At 52.2% G+C, this 16,073-nt stretch overlaps 2 protein-coding genes across 5 annotated transcripts; one reads left to right on the top strand and one right to left on the bottom strand.

Annotated features, from left to right (window-relative positions):
- The first annotated feature begins 7 nt into the window (after nucleotides 1-7).
- On the top strand, nucleotides 8-1,721 carry FAHD1 (fumarylacetoacetate hydrolase domain containing 1). The gene has a single exon (XM_032145101.2). The coding sequence runs from the start codon at nucleotides 34-36 to the stop codon at nucleotides 706-708; it is 675 nt and encodes a 224-aa protein (XP_032000992.1). The 5' UTR covers nucleotides 8-33; the 3' UTR covers nucleotides 709-1,721.
- Nucleotides 1,722-4,147: 2,426 nt separating this feature from the next.
- LOC116462516 (cyclin-F-like) lies at nucleotides 4,148-11,175 on the bottom strand. 4 transcript variants are annotated; one of them, XM_032145103.2, is made up of 4 exons: nucleotides 11,092-11,175; nucleotides 9,356-9,510; nucleotides 7,679-7,785; nucleotides 4,148-5,086 (listed from the first exon to the last, which is right to left on the bottom strand). In XM_032145103.2, exons 1-4 carry the CDS (start codon nucleotides 11,105-11,107, stop codon nucleotides 5,035-5,037), a joined length of 330 nt encoding a protein of 109 aa, XP_032000994.1. In that variant the 5' UTR covers nucleotides 11,108-11,175; the 3' UTR covers nucleotides 4,148-5,034. The 4 variants fall into 4 exon arrangements, with proteins under 4 accessions (XP_032000994.1, XP_032000993.1, XP_058290166.1 ...); XM_032145102.2 differs by having other exon boundaries at nucleotides 4,148-5,003; XM_058434183.1 differs by having other exon boundaries at nucleotides 4,151-4,440.
- Nucleotides 11,176-16,073: the final 4,898 nt, after the last annotated feature.

Genomic DNA, 16,073 nt, shown 5'->3' with positions numbered 1-16,073 from the left:
CTGGCCCAGCCCACGTGACTACAGGGGCACTTGATGGGAATCATGGCAGCCTCCAGGCCACTGTCCCGCTTCTGGGAGTGGGGAAAGAACATCGTCTGCGTGGGGAGGAACTACGCGGACCACGTCAGGGAGATGCGCAGCGCGGTGTTGAGTGAGCCCGTGCTGTTCCTGAAGCCGTCCACGGCCTATGCGCCCGAGGGCTCGCCCGTCCTCATGCCCGCGTACACTCGCAACCTGCACCACGAGCTGGAGCTGGGCGTGGTGATGGGCAAGCGCTGCCGCGCAGTCCCCGAGGCCGCGGCCATGGACTACGTGGGCGGCTATGCCCTGTGCCTGGATATGACCGCCCGGGACGTGCAGGACGAGTGCAAGAAGAAGGGGCTGCCCTGGACTCTGGCGAAGAGCTTCACGGCGTCCTGCCCGGTCAGCGCGTTCGTGCCCAAGGAGAAGATCCCTGACCCTCACAAGCTGAAGCTCTGGCTCAAGGTCAACGGCGAACTCAGACAGGAGGGTGAGACATCCTCCATGATTTTTTCCATCCCCTACATCATCAGCTATGTTTCTAAGATCATAACCTTGGAAGAAGGAGATATTATCTTGACTGGGACGCCAAAGGGAGTTGGACCGGTTAAAGAAAACGATGAGATCGAGGCTGGCATACACGGGCTGGTCAGTATGAGATTTAAGGTGGAAAAGCCAGAATATTGAGTTATTTCTTAACAAGTTTCCAGAGAGAAGGGAGCAAGACAAGAGCAAGCAACGGGTATTAAATGTCACAATCCTTTAATAAGAAACCATTTATTGGCCGGACGCGGTGGCTCACGCCTGTAATCCCAGCACTTTGGGGGGCCGAGGCGGGCGGATCACGAGGTTAGGAGATCGAGACCATCCTGGCTAACATGGTGAAACCCCGTCTCTACAAAAATACAAAAAATTAGCCGGGCGTGATGGCGGGCGCCTGTAGTCCCAGCTACTTTGGAGGCTTGAGTCAGGAGAATCACTTGAAGCCGGGAGGCGGAGCTTGCAGTGAGCTGAGATTGCGCCACTGTACTCCAGCCTGGGTAACAGAGCGAGACTCCGTCTCAAAAAAAAAAAAAAAAAAGAAACCATTTATTTTAAAAATTATTAGATTGCTATGCCTCAACTCATAGAAGATGGACTCTTCAAGAAAACATGAAGTAGAACGGATGGGCCAGAAATGAAAACAGCCAAAGTAAAGTATTTCTTCGGAAAACATTTTATCAAACCAAATGTTAAAAAGAGTCTCCTTTTGTAAAACTGGATTAGAGAAGACTTTTCAGTGGGTTATCTCTAGGATAATCAGTAGTTCAGCACTTAAAAACTGCAGAGAAAACTGAAAGTTATGTTCCAGATAACCTTCCATTGTTTACCACATTTTCTTGGACTTGGTCATCATCAGGAAGCATTTGTAAAAATAAAAATTTCCAAATTACTGGCCCATCCCAGACTCGCTGAATCAATTGGATAGGATTAATCTCCAGTGAAGCTGTGTTTACAGAGCATTCCAAGTGATTCTTATCAGGAAATGTGAAAAACACTCCTGTACATAATCAATTAATTTAAAATTTTACTTAATCAGTGAACAATTAATGAAGATTTTACCTGTTTACTTAGGGTATCTACCCAGACCCATCGATTCTGAGTTCAGGAGATGATTTTGAAATTACTGTTTTCCAAATAAAGGTGCTCCCTTCTATGTGGCTTAAAAGTGTAAGTTTTTTTCCCCCCAGTAGTGACGAAGGATATTTCCTCCTTGTGGGGCTTCAGACCTTAGTCTTTGACCTTTGGCCTTCTGCGCACTGTGCTGTATTAACAGAGTTAATCAGCAACTGTACTTCCCAACTGGGGATAAGGAGGCTTTGTGGAAGTTGAATAGCCTGGGACTGCTGCTTTTGCTCTTGCCTGCACCCTTCTCTGGAAAAAAAAAGTCTAGGCAAGATGCACAGCATAGCTATCAATTCCTGGAGGAGTCCTTTGGGCTTCGGCAGGGGTTCCTGTTAGTGTACACATCATCTGCTGGCCCCTTGAAGAAAGCCTAGGACATCTAATTTAGTAATAATGGTCACCATTTATTGAACACAGTACTGTTAGGCATCATCTCAAGCAGTTTATTCTGTATTTCCATGTGTTACGTAACCATCAACCAAGCCATAAGGTTAGTGTTATCACTACCATCCCCATTACTCAGATGAAGACAGATGTAGGGCCGGGCGCGGTGGCTCAAGCCTGTAATCCCAGCACTTTGGGAGGCCAAGGCAGGTGGATCATGAGGTCAGGAGATTGAGACCATCCTAGCTAACACGGTAAAACCCCGTCTCTACTAAAAATACAAAAATTAGCCAGGTGTGGTGGTGAGCGCCTGTAGTCCCAGCTACTCAGGAGGCTGAGGCAGGTAGATGGAGTGAACCCAGGAGGCAGAGCTTGCAGTGAGCCGAGATCGCGCCACTGCACTCCAGCCTGGGCGACAGAGTGACACTCCGTCTCAAAAAAAAAAAAATCTAGAGGCTAGGAAGGCTGGCTAAAGTCACTCACCTTAGTGGCAGAGCCAAGGTGTAACCCAGCTCCCCCAAGACCAGAACCTGAAGTTTTGACCACAATGCGGGCTGCATCTTGTAAGTAGATACATAAGAAGAATCAGACATTTAGATATGCTACAACCCCGTGCTTCAATTATAATTTAGTATGAGGAAGTGCCATAATTTGATTTATTTATTAAATATGCTATCTTAACTACTTTTAGTATTCTTTTTTTCATTGCTTGGCAATGCATGTAATTACAGAAGAGTCAGAAAATAGAGATTAGCAATTAGAACAAAACACCAAAAATTTCATCTACCCAGAGACAGCCGAAGTTAAGCATTTAGTGCAAGTTCTTCCAAATCTGTGGATATAATTGTAATTTTTTAAATAGAGTTTGCTCATACCATACAATTTTTTTTCTTTTTCTTTTTTTTTTTTTTTTTTTTTTTTGAGATGGTGTTTAACTCTTGTTGCCCAGGCTGGAGTACAGTGGTGCAATCTCGGCTCACTGCAACCTCTGCCTCCCGGGTTCAAGTGATTCTCCTGCCTCAGCCTCCCAAGTAGCTGGGATTACAGGCATGCACCACCACACCCGGCTAATTTTGTATTTTTAATAGAGACACGGTTTCACCATGTTAGTCAAGCTGGTCTCGAACTCCTGACCTCAAGTGATCCACCCACCTCAGCCTCCCAAAGTGCTGGGATTACAGGCATGAGCCACTGCGTCCGGCTATACCGTACAATTATTTAACTTGCTTCTTTTACGGTATATTGTGACCATCTTTTTCCTTGTTAGCTGACACATTTCTGCAGTACAATTTTCATGTATTGCATAAGATTCTGAAGTCAAGCCTCCATTTTTGGACCTTGAGATTGTCTCTAATGATTTGCTAGCATCAGCACATGTGCTTTTTTTTCCTTTGGTTAGGTTTCCGTAAGTGGAAGAGTTGGATCAAAGGGTGTGCTCATGCTGAAAGTGTATTATTAGTCTAGCTACCAGGTACAAGGTTCAGCTGAGATACATCTACCAAGTTGACAGACTATTAAAGTCAAAGGCATAAAGTAGAAGCAGTGCTCACATGCAGCCCTAGTAGGTGGCACAAGCCAGCACCGCGTACGGTGACCCTGGGGTCAGTGTTCACCACAGTGGTAGAACAAGCTTTGTCACAAACATCGACATCAGCATTGCAGGTGTAGGCACACAAAGTCCTTAGATGGAAGAATCAAAAACAGAGACACCAATTCCGACAGTTCCTGATATTGCTAAAATCATAGTAATCCTAGCATTCAGAAGATAATGTTTGGCCGGGCGCGGTGGCTCACGCTTGTAATCCCAGCACTTTGGGAGGCCGAGGCGGGCGGATCACGAGGTCAGGAGATCGAGACCAGGGTGAAACCCCGTCTCTACTAAAAATACAAAAAAAAATTAGCCGGGCGTGGTGGCGGGCGCCTGTAGTCCCAGCTACTCGGAGAGGCTGAGGCAGGAGAATGGCGTGAACCCGGGAGGCGGAGCTTGCAGTGAGCCGAGATTGCACCACTGCACTCCAGCCTGGGGCACAGAGCGAGACTCCGTCTCAAAAAAAAAAAAAAGAAGATAACGTTTTTCCACAGTTTGAATACATTTAAACCTACGAAAAAGTTGAAAAACTAATACAATGAACTCCATATGCCCTTTAATAGTTTCAACAGTTACCAGCATTCACTATGTTTGTCCTCTGGTCCTATGTCTCTCCCTTCCTCCCTGCCATATATATGTATATATGCACACATGCACCTCTCTCTATACACACACACACACACACACACACACACACCCATATTTTGGAAATGCGTCGGGATGGTGACTGCAGAAAGACTCCGCCCTTACAGCGTACATCTCCTAAGAATCAGGATATTCTCCTACATGGAAATGAGACCATTATCACACTTCAGAAAATAATTCCACAGTGTATTAGTCTGTACAGAATATATGGCTTGACATCTGTTCTTCTGTTGTGTTTTTAAAACATGTTCATTGGGCTTTTATAAAAAAATGAGTATTACACATCCACTTAATATATTATGAACATATTTCCAGGTCAGTGAATGTAAGTACAGGTCCCCCTTTTTAATGGCTGTATCTTAGATCATGTACTCCAGAAGCACAGCCTAAGATGGGGATTCTTGTTCCCGTGATTTGCTGAAGGAGTGCTCTCAGGAGAAGAGAAGTGTAATGAAGCAGGGCAGGGAGCAAACTCCAAGGAAGAAAGTGGTCTCTGGTCTGGGTATCAGCTTCAGTCAGCTGGTGAACCCAAGGGGAAGCTCTGGAGCAAGGAGTCTTGGCACCAGAATCTGCTCTCCCCGCCCCTTCCATAGCTTCCTCAGGTAATTTTCTGACCCTCATAGAAGCTGAGGGACTTCAGCAAGTGAAGAGATTGTGGGTGGAGCATCCCCGACAGGTTGCACACGTTTCAGATGCTCTGCTATTAAAAACAATGACACAAGGGGCGTCCTCTACAGCAAGGGTCCCCAAACTCCAGGCCACCGACCGCTACTAGCCCGTGGCCTGTTACAAACGGAGCAACACAGTAGGAGGCAAGTGAGCATTCCCGCCTGAGTTCTGCTTCCCGTCAGATCAGTGGTGGCATTAGATTCTCATAGGAGCGTGAAACCTATTGTAAACTGCACATGCGAGGGATCTAGGTTGTGCACTCCTTATGAGAATCTAATGCCTGGATCTGAGGTGGAACTGTTTCATCCTGAAACCATCCCCACCCCCCGACCCGGCAATCTGTGGAAAAACTGTCTTCCACGAAACCATTCCCAGTTGCCAAAAAGTTTGGGCCGCTGCTCTACATCGTTGGCACTTGTTTGTTTCCTTAGGGAAGTCTTAGAAGTGAAATCAATGAAATGGTTTGCCCTTTGAAATTTTGACACTTTTTGCCAAATTGCAGAGGAAAAAAAACTACCATGTTGCACTTGACAAGAGTGTTTAAGAATACCTTTACACTGACACCCCAGCTAAGGCTGGGCACCATGGCTATGGTCATTCTTTTTTTTTTTTTTTTTTTTTTTTGTGGGCAGGGTGAGTGGCACTTGGTCATGCAGTCCGCCTCCTTTAGCCTTTTCCTGCCTCAGCCTGGCGCCTGCCACCATACCCGGCTAATTTTTTTGTATTTTTAGTAGAGATGGGGTTTCACTGTGTTAGCCAGGATGGTCTCGATCTCCTGACCTCGTGATCCGCCTGCCTCGGCCTCCCAAAGTGCTGGGATTACAGGCATGAGCCACTGCGCTCGGCGAAACATTTCTTAATATCGTGTAGTCAAATATGAATTATCCATTACATGCTATGACACAGATGAACCTTGAAAACACCCGGGTCCGTGAAAGAAGCCAGCCACGGAAGACCACGTGTTGCATGATTCCATGTGAAATCCTCACAAAAGGCAAATCCAGAGAGACAGAAAATCGATTAGGGGTTGTCTAGAGTTTCTAGGATTGTGGGGAAAATGGGAAGTGACTGCTGATTGGGAGAAGCTTTCTTCTTGGCGTAAGGAGAATGTTCTAAAGTTAAGTACTGGTGATGTCTGTACAACTATCAGTATACTAAAAACCAATGAGTTATACATTTTATTTATTTATTTACTTATTTACTTATTTTGAGACGGAGTCTTGCTCTGTTGCTCAGGCTGGAGTGCAGTGGCGCCATCTCGGCTCACTACAACCTCTACCTCCTGGATTCAAGCGATTCTCCCGCCTCAGCCTCCTGAATAGCTGGCATTACAGGCATGCGCCACCATGCCCAGCTAATTTTTGTATTTTTAGTAGAGACGGGGTTTCACCATGTTGCTCAGGCTGGTCTCGAACTCTTGACCTCATGATCGGCCCGCCTTGGTCTCCCAAAGTGCTGGGATTACAGGCTTGAGCCACTGTGCCTGGCCACATTTTTTTTTTTTATTATTTTTTTGAGACAGTCTCACCCCATCACCCAGGCTGGAGTGCAATGGCGCAATCTTGGCTCACTGCAACCTCCACCTGCTGGGTTTAGGCAATTCTCATGCTTCAGGCTCCAGAGTAGCTGGGACTACAAGCACCCATCACTGCACCCAGCTAATTTTTGTATTTTTAATAGAGACAGGGTTTTGCCATGTTGGCCGGGCTGGTCTCAAACTCCCGACCTCAAGTGATCCACCCGCCTTGGCCTCCCAAAGTGCTGGGAATACAGGTGTGACGCCACACCCGGCTGAGTTATACACTTTAAATGGGTGAACTATGTGATGTGTGGATCATGTCTCAATAAGAAATATATACATTCCCCCTGGAAGCAGCCCAAGCACGGCCCTGGCAACATGGCTGCCTGCCCTGGTTGGCTGTCAATCTGGATTTCTGGCAACTCAAGTGGACGAGGGTCACAGCGAATCCCTGTCAGAAAAATCCCCACCTGAGATCACGAGATCAGGAGATCAAGACCATCCTAGCCAACATGGCGAAACCTCGTCTCTACTAAAAATACAAAAATTAGCTGGGTGTGGTGGTGCATGCCTGTAATGCTAGCTACTTGGGAGGCTGAGGCAGGAGAATCGCTTGAACCAGGGAGTCAGTGGTCGCTTCAGCCTGGTGACAGAGCGAGACTCTGTCTCAAGAAAAAAACAAAAACAACAACAAAAAAGAAAAATCTCCACCTGAGCTGTGGTTCCCTGGCTTGTTCTGAGGGCGGCTGGTACCTGGGACCATGAGCACACGTGGACGGGGGCCAGGGTGCGGGGTGCAGGTTGGGGTGGGATCAGCCAGTGAGTGAAACGCTATAGGATAGAAATCAGATGGTTTTGACCAAAGGGAAGGAAGGCTGAGTGAAGTTTCCACAGGAAGGTGACTCTTGTCTGGGTCACATGGGAATGGATCACAGCCCTCTGGAGGCACCGCGGGCCCGTGTCAGTGGCGTGAGGGATGACTGACTGCACGGCCTGCTGGAAGGCGTGTGACTTGTGCGGCCTGATGCATGAGGTCTGCCACCCTCAGTCACGCCCTAGGGGATGAGGCAACGTCATGGGAGACAGCAACAGGAAAATCGTTGCTGAATCAGGCCGTGAGACACAGACTGGCACATAGGGAGGCCAAGGCAGGAGAAGACTGAGCCATTCTCAGGGTGCAGAGATACCTTTCAAAGAGCTTCAGGTTCCCTGGAGACGGCCACAGTTCCTGGAAGCTGGCACATGCCCACACACTGGCGTGGTTGTCCACCAGGTCCTTCAGCTGGGAGTGTACCTGCAGAACAACGGGGGCCGGGGCTGGGTGATGGAGGGACCACCCAAAAGCCCCATGCCTAGAGGCTCTTGAGGACGAGAGGCAGATGTAGGGTCTCCTGTCTCCCTCCCCATCCCAAGTAGCTGAGGTCCCCAATCTCTGTGTGAAAGTAACTGTCGCTTTGAACAGATAGAAGAGCCCAGAAACGAGTTTCTTTGAGGTTCTAAAGCAGGGCAGAGGACAACGATCTGGGAAGGAGGGAACAAACGCCTAGGCTGAGAAAGAGGGTTCGACATCCCTGCAAAGGTATCACCCCCAAAGACAGGGGAAACACTCTAAACGGGGGCAGGCAGGACGGAAATGTGTTTTGTGCTTCCCCACTGGAGGCCTTCTAGTGGGAGTGTGGAAACAGGTCACACGGACTCAGGGCAAAGAACAACACCCACGATGGAGGTCTCAGGTAGAACCCGGAGCCTATGCCCTGGACCAACGCAGGAAGTGTCCAGATCAGGACCTGGAGCATAGGCGAGCACTTTATGCACCAAAGTTTCCACTGCCATTGGAAATTCAGCACCCCCTGGGGGCCCATAAAGTGTGTCACACCTGCAGTGGAGGTGGCTTTGGGAGTCAGAAAATGGGGTCTTGCTGGCATTTCCCCATGAATCCACTGTATACTCTAGGTTAAGTCACTCAAAGTAAGCCTATGGTTCCAATTATCTAGAAAATAACTCCTAGAGTCCATTTCAGTGTTAAATGTTACACGGGATTTGTCCTCAAGAATATATTCTTATTCTTCTAAACACTATCCTATTTTTTAAGGGATGCAAATTTCACTGCCATAAAAGGGTACTTTCAGCTGGGTGCAGTGGCTCATGCCTGTAATCCCAGCACTTTGGGAGGCCGAGGCGGGCGGATCACGAGGTCAGGAGATTGAGACCATCCTGGCTAACACAGTGAAACCGCAACTCTACTAAAAATACAAAAAATTAGCCGGGCGTGGTGGCGGGTGCCTGTAGCCCCAGCTACTTGGAAGGCTGAGGCAGGAGAACGGCGTGAACCTGGGAGGCGGAACTTGCAGTGAGCAGAGATTGCGCCACTGCACTCCAGCCTGGGCGGCAGAACAAGGAATTCTGTAATCAGAATGTCTTAAAAAAATCTGATAATGATATCATCCTTTTTTCTTTTTGCCTTCTTTTTTTTTTTTCGCTGTGTCGCCCAGGCTGGGGTGCAGTGTTGTGATCTCAGCTCACTGCAACCTCCACCTCCCGGGTTCAAGCAATTTTCCTGCCTCAGCCTCCCTAGCAGCTGGGATTACAGGAGTGAGACACCATGCCCGGCTAATTTTTGTATTTTTAGTAGAGACAGGGTTTTGCCAAGTTGGCCAGGCTGGTCTCGAACTCCTGACCTCAGGTGATCCACCCCCACCCCCTTGGCCTCCCAAAGCGCTAGGATTAAGGCTTGAGCCACCGTGCCTGGCCTCTGCCCCGACCTTTTTTTTAGCCAAAGTTTTATACTGACAGTTAAGAACACAAGGCCTTGATGGTGTAATCCACAATGCTAGGGCTCATAGTGTTTTCATCCAGGGACTTACAGCTCGGACAGCCAGCACGTCCTCTACAGAAAGCCATTTCAGGATGTGAAAGAGCACATCTTCGGGGAGACTCAAGATGGTCAGGTTTCGGGGCCTCCTCCTTATTCTTCGCTTTGTACGATAACAGAAACACTTGGCACACCTACAGTGGACCACTGAAGGAAAAAAGACAGAAGCCTTGATAAGATGAAAAATTATTCTATATACACATCCTTGAAGGGAAAAAAAAGGATAAAAGTTACATCTGAAGATGATCTAATGGTTACTACTCCCTGTGCCACAAAAGATGGAACTATGCTTCTTGTCCCAAACAAAGATTATGTAAAGGAGTGGTACTGCACAAATTACAGAAGAGATCATTCATTTTCAAATATTCCACAAATATTTATGGCAAATAGCGCATATCATGTAACTTGGCTATTGGGAAACTTTCTGATCCAGAGCCCACATGACAGGCAGGAAGGGGACAAAGCTGCCGAGGCTGAGGACGGTTTTCCTTCCATTTCACTCTCAGGAAAACTCCTGGGGCCTTTGCTGGATAGCTTTGCTTTTTGCACACGTGACCAAGGTGCATAATGTTCAATAAGGATCTGTGGGCTTGAAGAGTCTGGTTTTCAAGTCCAAATTAGAAGGGTCGGCCCTGGAGAGAAGCCACAGACTTGGAGGCCGGGGCAGTGTGCGTCCAAGTCTCAGCTCTGCAGAGTCTCAGTGTGCCCTCCACTGTAGAATGCGGGGTTGACAGCTACGCAGTAAGGTTGTTGCTCAGGTCCCAACACAAACCTAGACCTGTAGGTTTGTGTACAGATGCAATCATTAAAGGTGAGACGGGCATTCCACCCACCAGGCAGGCAGCCCAGACATGCTTCTCAGATGTGCTCTCTCCTCTTCCCACAGCCGGATTTTCCAACTCCTACTCCAGCAACCCCTTCCTCACTCTAAGCAGATAACCTTAGCCCTTATTTCATAGGGAAACAGAAGCCCTCAGACAGGAACCTCAGGATCCTGCCTCCCCATCTACAAATCTACCTTTCTATCCATTCTTCCTTCCAGTCCTGAAATGAAGCGCCACTCCCCTCTGTGGGGCCAAATCCCTCCCCGACTTGCTAGGACTTCCTAGCGATTGCTCCCGGCTCCCCTCTCTGGACCCGGGTCTTCCTGTCAGCAATTAAATCAGCTACAAAAGCCAAACGTATTCCAGGGCGACGAATTCTCAAAGATTCTATAGACCTCTCCATAAAATATTCCTCATTCTCCGGCTCCAGGACAGATACTTGCTAATAGCTGAAACCACAGCTCGTGTTTCCTGTGCCTCAACGCGCGCGGGGCCGAACGCTGCTTCCCAGACCTAGTTCCACGGCTCCGCTGGACGGAGGCTCGGTCAGGGCCGGGCCGGGCTGTGGGATCGCTTCGCCCCCACGCGCTCCGCAGCCCTATCCCCGACCAGGAGGCGGAGGTGTTTGGCTCCCCGGGACCCGATCGCCGCCCCAGGAAAGGGCCGGAAAACGTCGCCGCGGGGGAAGGCGCCGAGGGGCTCGGGCGCCCGCCGGGCATTTAAACCGCGCGCCCGGCCGCCAGGGCTCCCTGCGCGGGACGCAACATCCGCCCCGCGTTAAAGAGCTCGAGCCGGCCCTCTTCAGGCCGCCAAGGCCTCCCCTCCCGCGGGACCCGCCGTCCGCCCCGCAGGGCAGACAGAAGGGGTGTGGGGCAGAAACCAGCGGACATTGCCCCGCACTCACCGCCGCCGCTCCCCATCGCCGCGCTCGCGTAGCCGCCGCCGGAGCCCGCCTGAGAGCGCGCCCGCGCTCCGGCTAGAGCGCGCGGAGCCCTCGCGCAGGCGCAGACCCCGCCCCGCCGCCCACCACGGTTTTCAAACGCGCCCGGCCCTCCCATTGGCCTGCCCGGGGGGGCCGCCGCCGGCCCCGCCCACGTCCCGCCCCAGGCTCGCCTCATTTACCGCCCTCCACGCCCACCCCGCCTGTTCCGGGCGCCCGCCATTGGCCACGCCAGGACGCGAATTCGAACATTGGCCGCTGATTGGTGGAACACGCGTGGCCGCCCCGCCTCCCCAACGGGGCTGGGGTCCCGGAGGAGCGCTTCCCGGCCGGCGGGCAGGGGTTTCTAGGCGTCCCCTCCCGGCCGCATGGGTCCGGGCTTCGCCGCTGACCCCGGCGACCGGCATCTGCGGTGCCTGATGGGCTGCGAAGGCGCACGCCTGCGGCCAGGGGAAAGAGGACTCCTTGGCGTCCCTCGCAGTCGCGGCCGTGATCCAGCCAGGGACAGCCCCGACGTGGCGCTTCTAGGACGAGGCCGTGCCCTGCCCGGCTCCCAGGGTCGCTCCTGGGCCCGCAACTCTCACCCCCAGCCTGCACAGCCTTCCTTTCCGCCGCCTGCTTCAGGTGGAGACCCTTGGGTTTGTGGCTGAGCCGCTGCTGGGCGGGGATGCTGGCCCGGATCGTGGTAGAGAAAGAGGAGGTCGGAGCCGGCGCTGGAAGTCTTCCCCGCGGAACGCTGACCCCTTCTTCCCGCGAAACGTGGCGCACACTGGACGCCTCAGTGCTCCAGCCCTGGGGCAAGCCCACCCCATCACTTTGGCCAGATGCTGCCCCCTGTCTGGCCTCCTTGGCTGCTACCTGGGAGCTGCTCGCCGCGGGAAGTGTGACATCCGCTTGCTCTTGTCTTGGGCAGAGCCCATCCGAGCTGTCCTTCAGGAATTAGCCACACCGCACCCCTTTTACGGCGCAGGCTATCAAGGGGAAGACACACAGCCTCCTGAGTGTCTGATGGAGGACAGAGGGGCTTTTCCTGGGGAAGGCAGGGGCCTGGACCAAGGCTGCCCACCTCTCCCTCACGCTTCCCTCAGTCTGCACCCTTCCATCCTTCCGGGTCCCCATAGAATCCCTTCAAGTACTGGGCCTGCCCTGGGCACACAGACAGGAGCCCTGGCGTGCAGGCTTCAGCCGGCCTGGAGCAAGAGACAGAGTAAACACGTGATCACAGCACAGGGTACAGAAGAGTCCGTGGCCCCAGAGAGGGCCTGGAAGTTGGGACTATTCCCTGTCCCGGAATCAGGAAGCGGGTGAAGGAGGGTGAAGAGAGGACAGGCTGAGCGAGTTTGGGGCCTGTTCCCCAGATGTCCCATATTCTCAGCCCCCAGATTTCTTATCCCCTCATCTCACTTTTGTCCTCCTGGGTTACTGTTTCCTACTTTGTCACTGTTACCTGTCTCCCCCTAGGGCAGAGGTGCACTTTCAGGGTTAGCTTCCATAGCATCTTGAAGGGATTAATCAACTAGAGCCAGCCATGAGCACATTAGCCACACCAGCTGCCTCTAGAATCTAGAACAGCATCCTTGGTCCCTAGGTTGTCGTTTAGCTCTATCTTGTGCTTTGTGTCCTGATCACTCTCCTTTCAATATGGAGAGGCAAATTTCTTTTTCAGGGAGCAGGAGTTGTCTTGACTGCACCCATGCCTGCTCTTGCCCCACACCCTGCACTGGCAGTGGGAGCCTCTAGGGCTGCCCTGGGGTGATAAGTGGCGCCTCCAGGGTGTGGGCCTGTTTCCCACTGGGCTTCAGGAAGGTGAGACCTTGTTGGAAAAGTCTAAACTGTTAGGAGCTCAGGGAAATTCCTGGTGGAATGAGGTGTCAGTTGAAAATGTTATGGGTAGTGAGGGGCAGGGGAGAGAATGGAAAATGAAGTAGCTTGGGAGCCTGAGAAATCCCACATTCAGAGAAGAAGATGGGCTTTCAGTGGAGGCAGAGAGGGACATGGGAGGAATGAGAGCTGGATGTGAGCCCAGGGAGTGGCTTTTTTTTTTTTTTTTTTTTTTTTTGAGGCGGAGTCTCGCTCTGTCGCCCAAAGACTGAAGTGCAGTGGCACGATCTCCGGCTCATTGCAAGCTCCGCCTCCCGGGTTCACGCCATTCTCCTGCCTCAGCCTCCCGAGTAGCTGGGACTACGGGTTCCCGCCACCATGCCCGGCTATTTTTTTTTGTATTTTTAGTAGAGACGGGGTTTCACTGTGTTATCCAGGATGGTTTCCATCTCCTGACCTCATGATCCGCCCACCTTGGCCTCCCAAAGTGCTGGGATTATAGGCGTGAGCCACCGTGTCCGGCCACGGAGTGGCTTTCATCACAGGGAGCAGTCACCTGAAACAAGGACTGAGGAGGGTGGGTGTGCGACACCGTTGTTCTGGGCAAGGGGTGTAGGAAGCATAGGCAAGTCCTGTGCATGACACTTTCCTGAGTCCTGGCTGAGAAGAGGCAGAGACCAGCATCTGCACTTCCCAGAGGGGAGCTGAGGGGCCTGTGGCAAGGGACAGAGTGAGCTCTACAGAGAGAGAAAGGCCGCTGAATGGAGCCCGTCTCAGAAGAGAGGTGAGTGTACATGACAAAGGCATGTGGCCACATCCATCTGCATCTGGACAGTGTGATGGTCTGGCGCCCATGGGGCCTCTGCTCAGTGGTTCTCATGCTGGAGCTGCATCAGAGCCCCTGCTATAGGGCTTGTTGCAGCACGGATTGCTGGCCCTGCCCCAGGCATTTCTGATTCAGTAAGTTTTGGGTGGGGCCCAAGAACCTACATTTCTAACAAGTTTCCTGATGGTGCTGCTGCTGCTGGGACCCCACCCCGAGAACCTCTGCCCCAGTGCAACCCTGGCTCCCTTGCCTGTTGATGTGGGAAGTTACTGCCTGCCTCTAAACCAGTCTACCCATGTGGGAGGTGGGGCGCTGTCCACTTCATGGGTGGATATAGGATCACATGCAGCCCTAAATTTGCAGGAGCCAGGGAAGAGGATGAAAGCCCACACATCCAAATATTTAAATATTGTAACATCCTGACTTAGGCTAGCAAACTTGTCAATATTTATTTCCTCCTTCCTTCAGAAGGACAGTGACATTATCACCGGTGAGGCCGGGTGTGAGTTTAGAATCATGGTCTCCATGAAGCTTCACTCTTGCATGTGACCATGGGAGCCAGCCCCACCCTGGCCTACGGGCACCCTCCTTTCTGTTTCTGGCTCTATCCTGCTTTCCAAAGGATCTGCACACATGTGTGGAAACCTCCACGAACCCATCCAAACTCCACCTACAGTTCTGCAGAGCCGCTGCTTTGCTGCATCTCGCGTCTCAGGGTGCGTTGGGTGGCGTGGCCTGCCCTGGGAGGGAGTACACTGGATGGACAAACCATCTGGGCAGGGGATTCTAGAGAAGGAAGAGTGCAAGCTTTCGGTGAGCATTTCCCTCTGCCCTGCAGACTTCTTGCCCATGAGCTAGGGGATGACCAGGACAGACCCCTTGAGGCCGGGCTTGAGGGTGGTGACACAATGCCTGCAGGGCACCAGCCACAGAGCTGGCACCTGGTCGGGTCATGGTTAGTACTGTGGTCACCCCCTGGCCACCGCCCTTGGAAAGGACATGCAAGATGTTCTGAGGCTGCTTCCACAGCCAGGTCTCAATAAGACCACAGGCTACTCAGGTGGGACTCGGGCGTCCCTTTCTAAGGAAACGCACCTGGGTTCTCCAGTGGGCCCCACTCTGCTCCGTGCACTGAAGTTAGGGGCACTGCCCTGTGCTGAGCTAGCTGGGCCGAGAGCTGCCTCTGTAAGCCCTGGAAACCCAGGGCAGGCCATGCACGCCTGGGCCAACCTGGCACTGGTCTGTCCTTATTACAGCAGGACAGGCTCTAAGGGAGGCAGGGAGGGAGGCCGAGAGAAAACTGAGAGGGAGGCAGGGAGGGAGGCAGCGAGCACGATGAGGAGCCCGCCTGCTCTGCTTGCTCTCGTTGGTCTTCACTTTGGACCAGGGCACAGGGCAGGCAAAGCTCAGGCAGCTGTCCTCCATGGTGACCTGAGTGACTGACTAGTCATCCAGCATGTACTTCTTCCTGGCTTCCTCCAGAGTGCTAAACACCTGAGGGGAGGGAGGAGGCTGCTGTGGCCAGGCTGTCCCACAGACGCACACGGGGGAGGAGAGAGGGTAGGAAGGGCTGGCCTCTGGGACTGTGACAAGGCCCCAAAGAGGCCCATCCCTATCTCAGCTGCTCCAGAACACCTCCCAAGAAGTCAGTGCTATGGATCTCAGCTGTCTGTGCTCTTGGGTGGGAATGGTGTCAGAAGGCCAGAGGCCTGGTGGGGGTCCCTGGCTTGCTGTGTGTCCCCAGGCATCTGGTCTTCCCTCTCTGGGCCTGCTCTCCTCTCCATGAAATAAGCGGGCAGGAGGAGCCAATCTTGAAAGTCCCTTCCAGCAGAAACACTTTCTGTTCTATGAAATCCATGTGAACGTTGCCATGGAGATGGCAGAGGACAGGGGCAGCGCTGAACATGACTTCAGGGGGATGGGGAGGAGACAAAGAGAGGGAGAGAGAGAGACAGAGTTACCCCAGAAAGTGGGTCACGTCAAAAATGTGCTCTCACCTTCGCCCAGCTGACGTCTTGGCCCAGCAGGTGGTAATGGACCATGCCTTGGTGCTCGTCTTCCAGGACGCTGCCTGCACGAAGGAGAGATGGTGTTGCTGTGACGGCCGGGCTGGAGGATCGGGGAGGGTGCCTGGGTGCTCGGCATTGGGGTCCTCATCCCAGGGATCAGGGAGATGGGACATGGGAGGGGTGAGGCACAGACTGTCTTCACGGCAGATGGGAGATGCCTAGGCAGGGGCCCAGGGCCCATCAAGTGGGGGCTGCCGGGGCTGAAACACACCTGGAAAGGTCAGGTCCAC

This window comes from Hylobates moloch, unplaced genomic scaffold, assembly GCF_009828535.3.
Source record: "Hylobates moloch isolate HMO894 unplaced genomic scaffold, HMol_V3 SCAFFOLD_23, whole genome shotgun sequence".
Taxonomy (NCBI): domain Eukaryota; kingdom Metazoa; phylum Chordata; class Mammalia; order Primates; family Hylobatidae; genus Hylobates; species Hylobates moloch.
The sequence above is the reverse complement of the archived record's forward strand: the minus strand, read 5'-3'. Positions and strand labels throughout refer to the sequence as shown.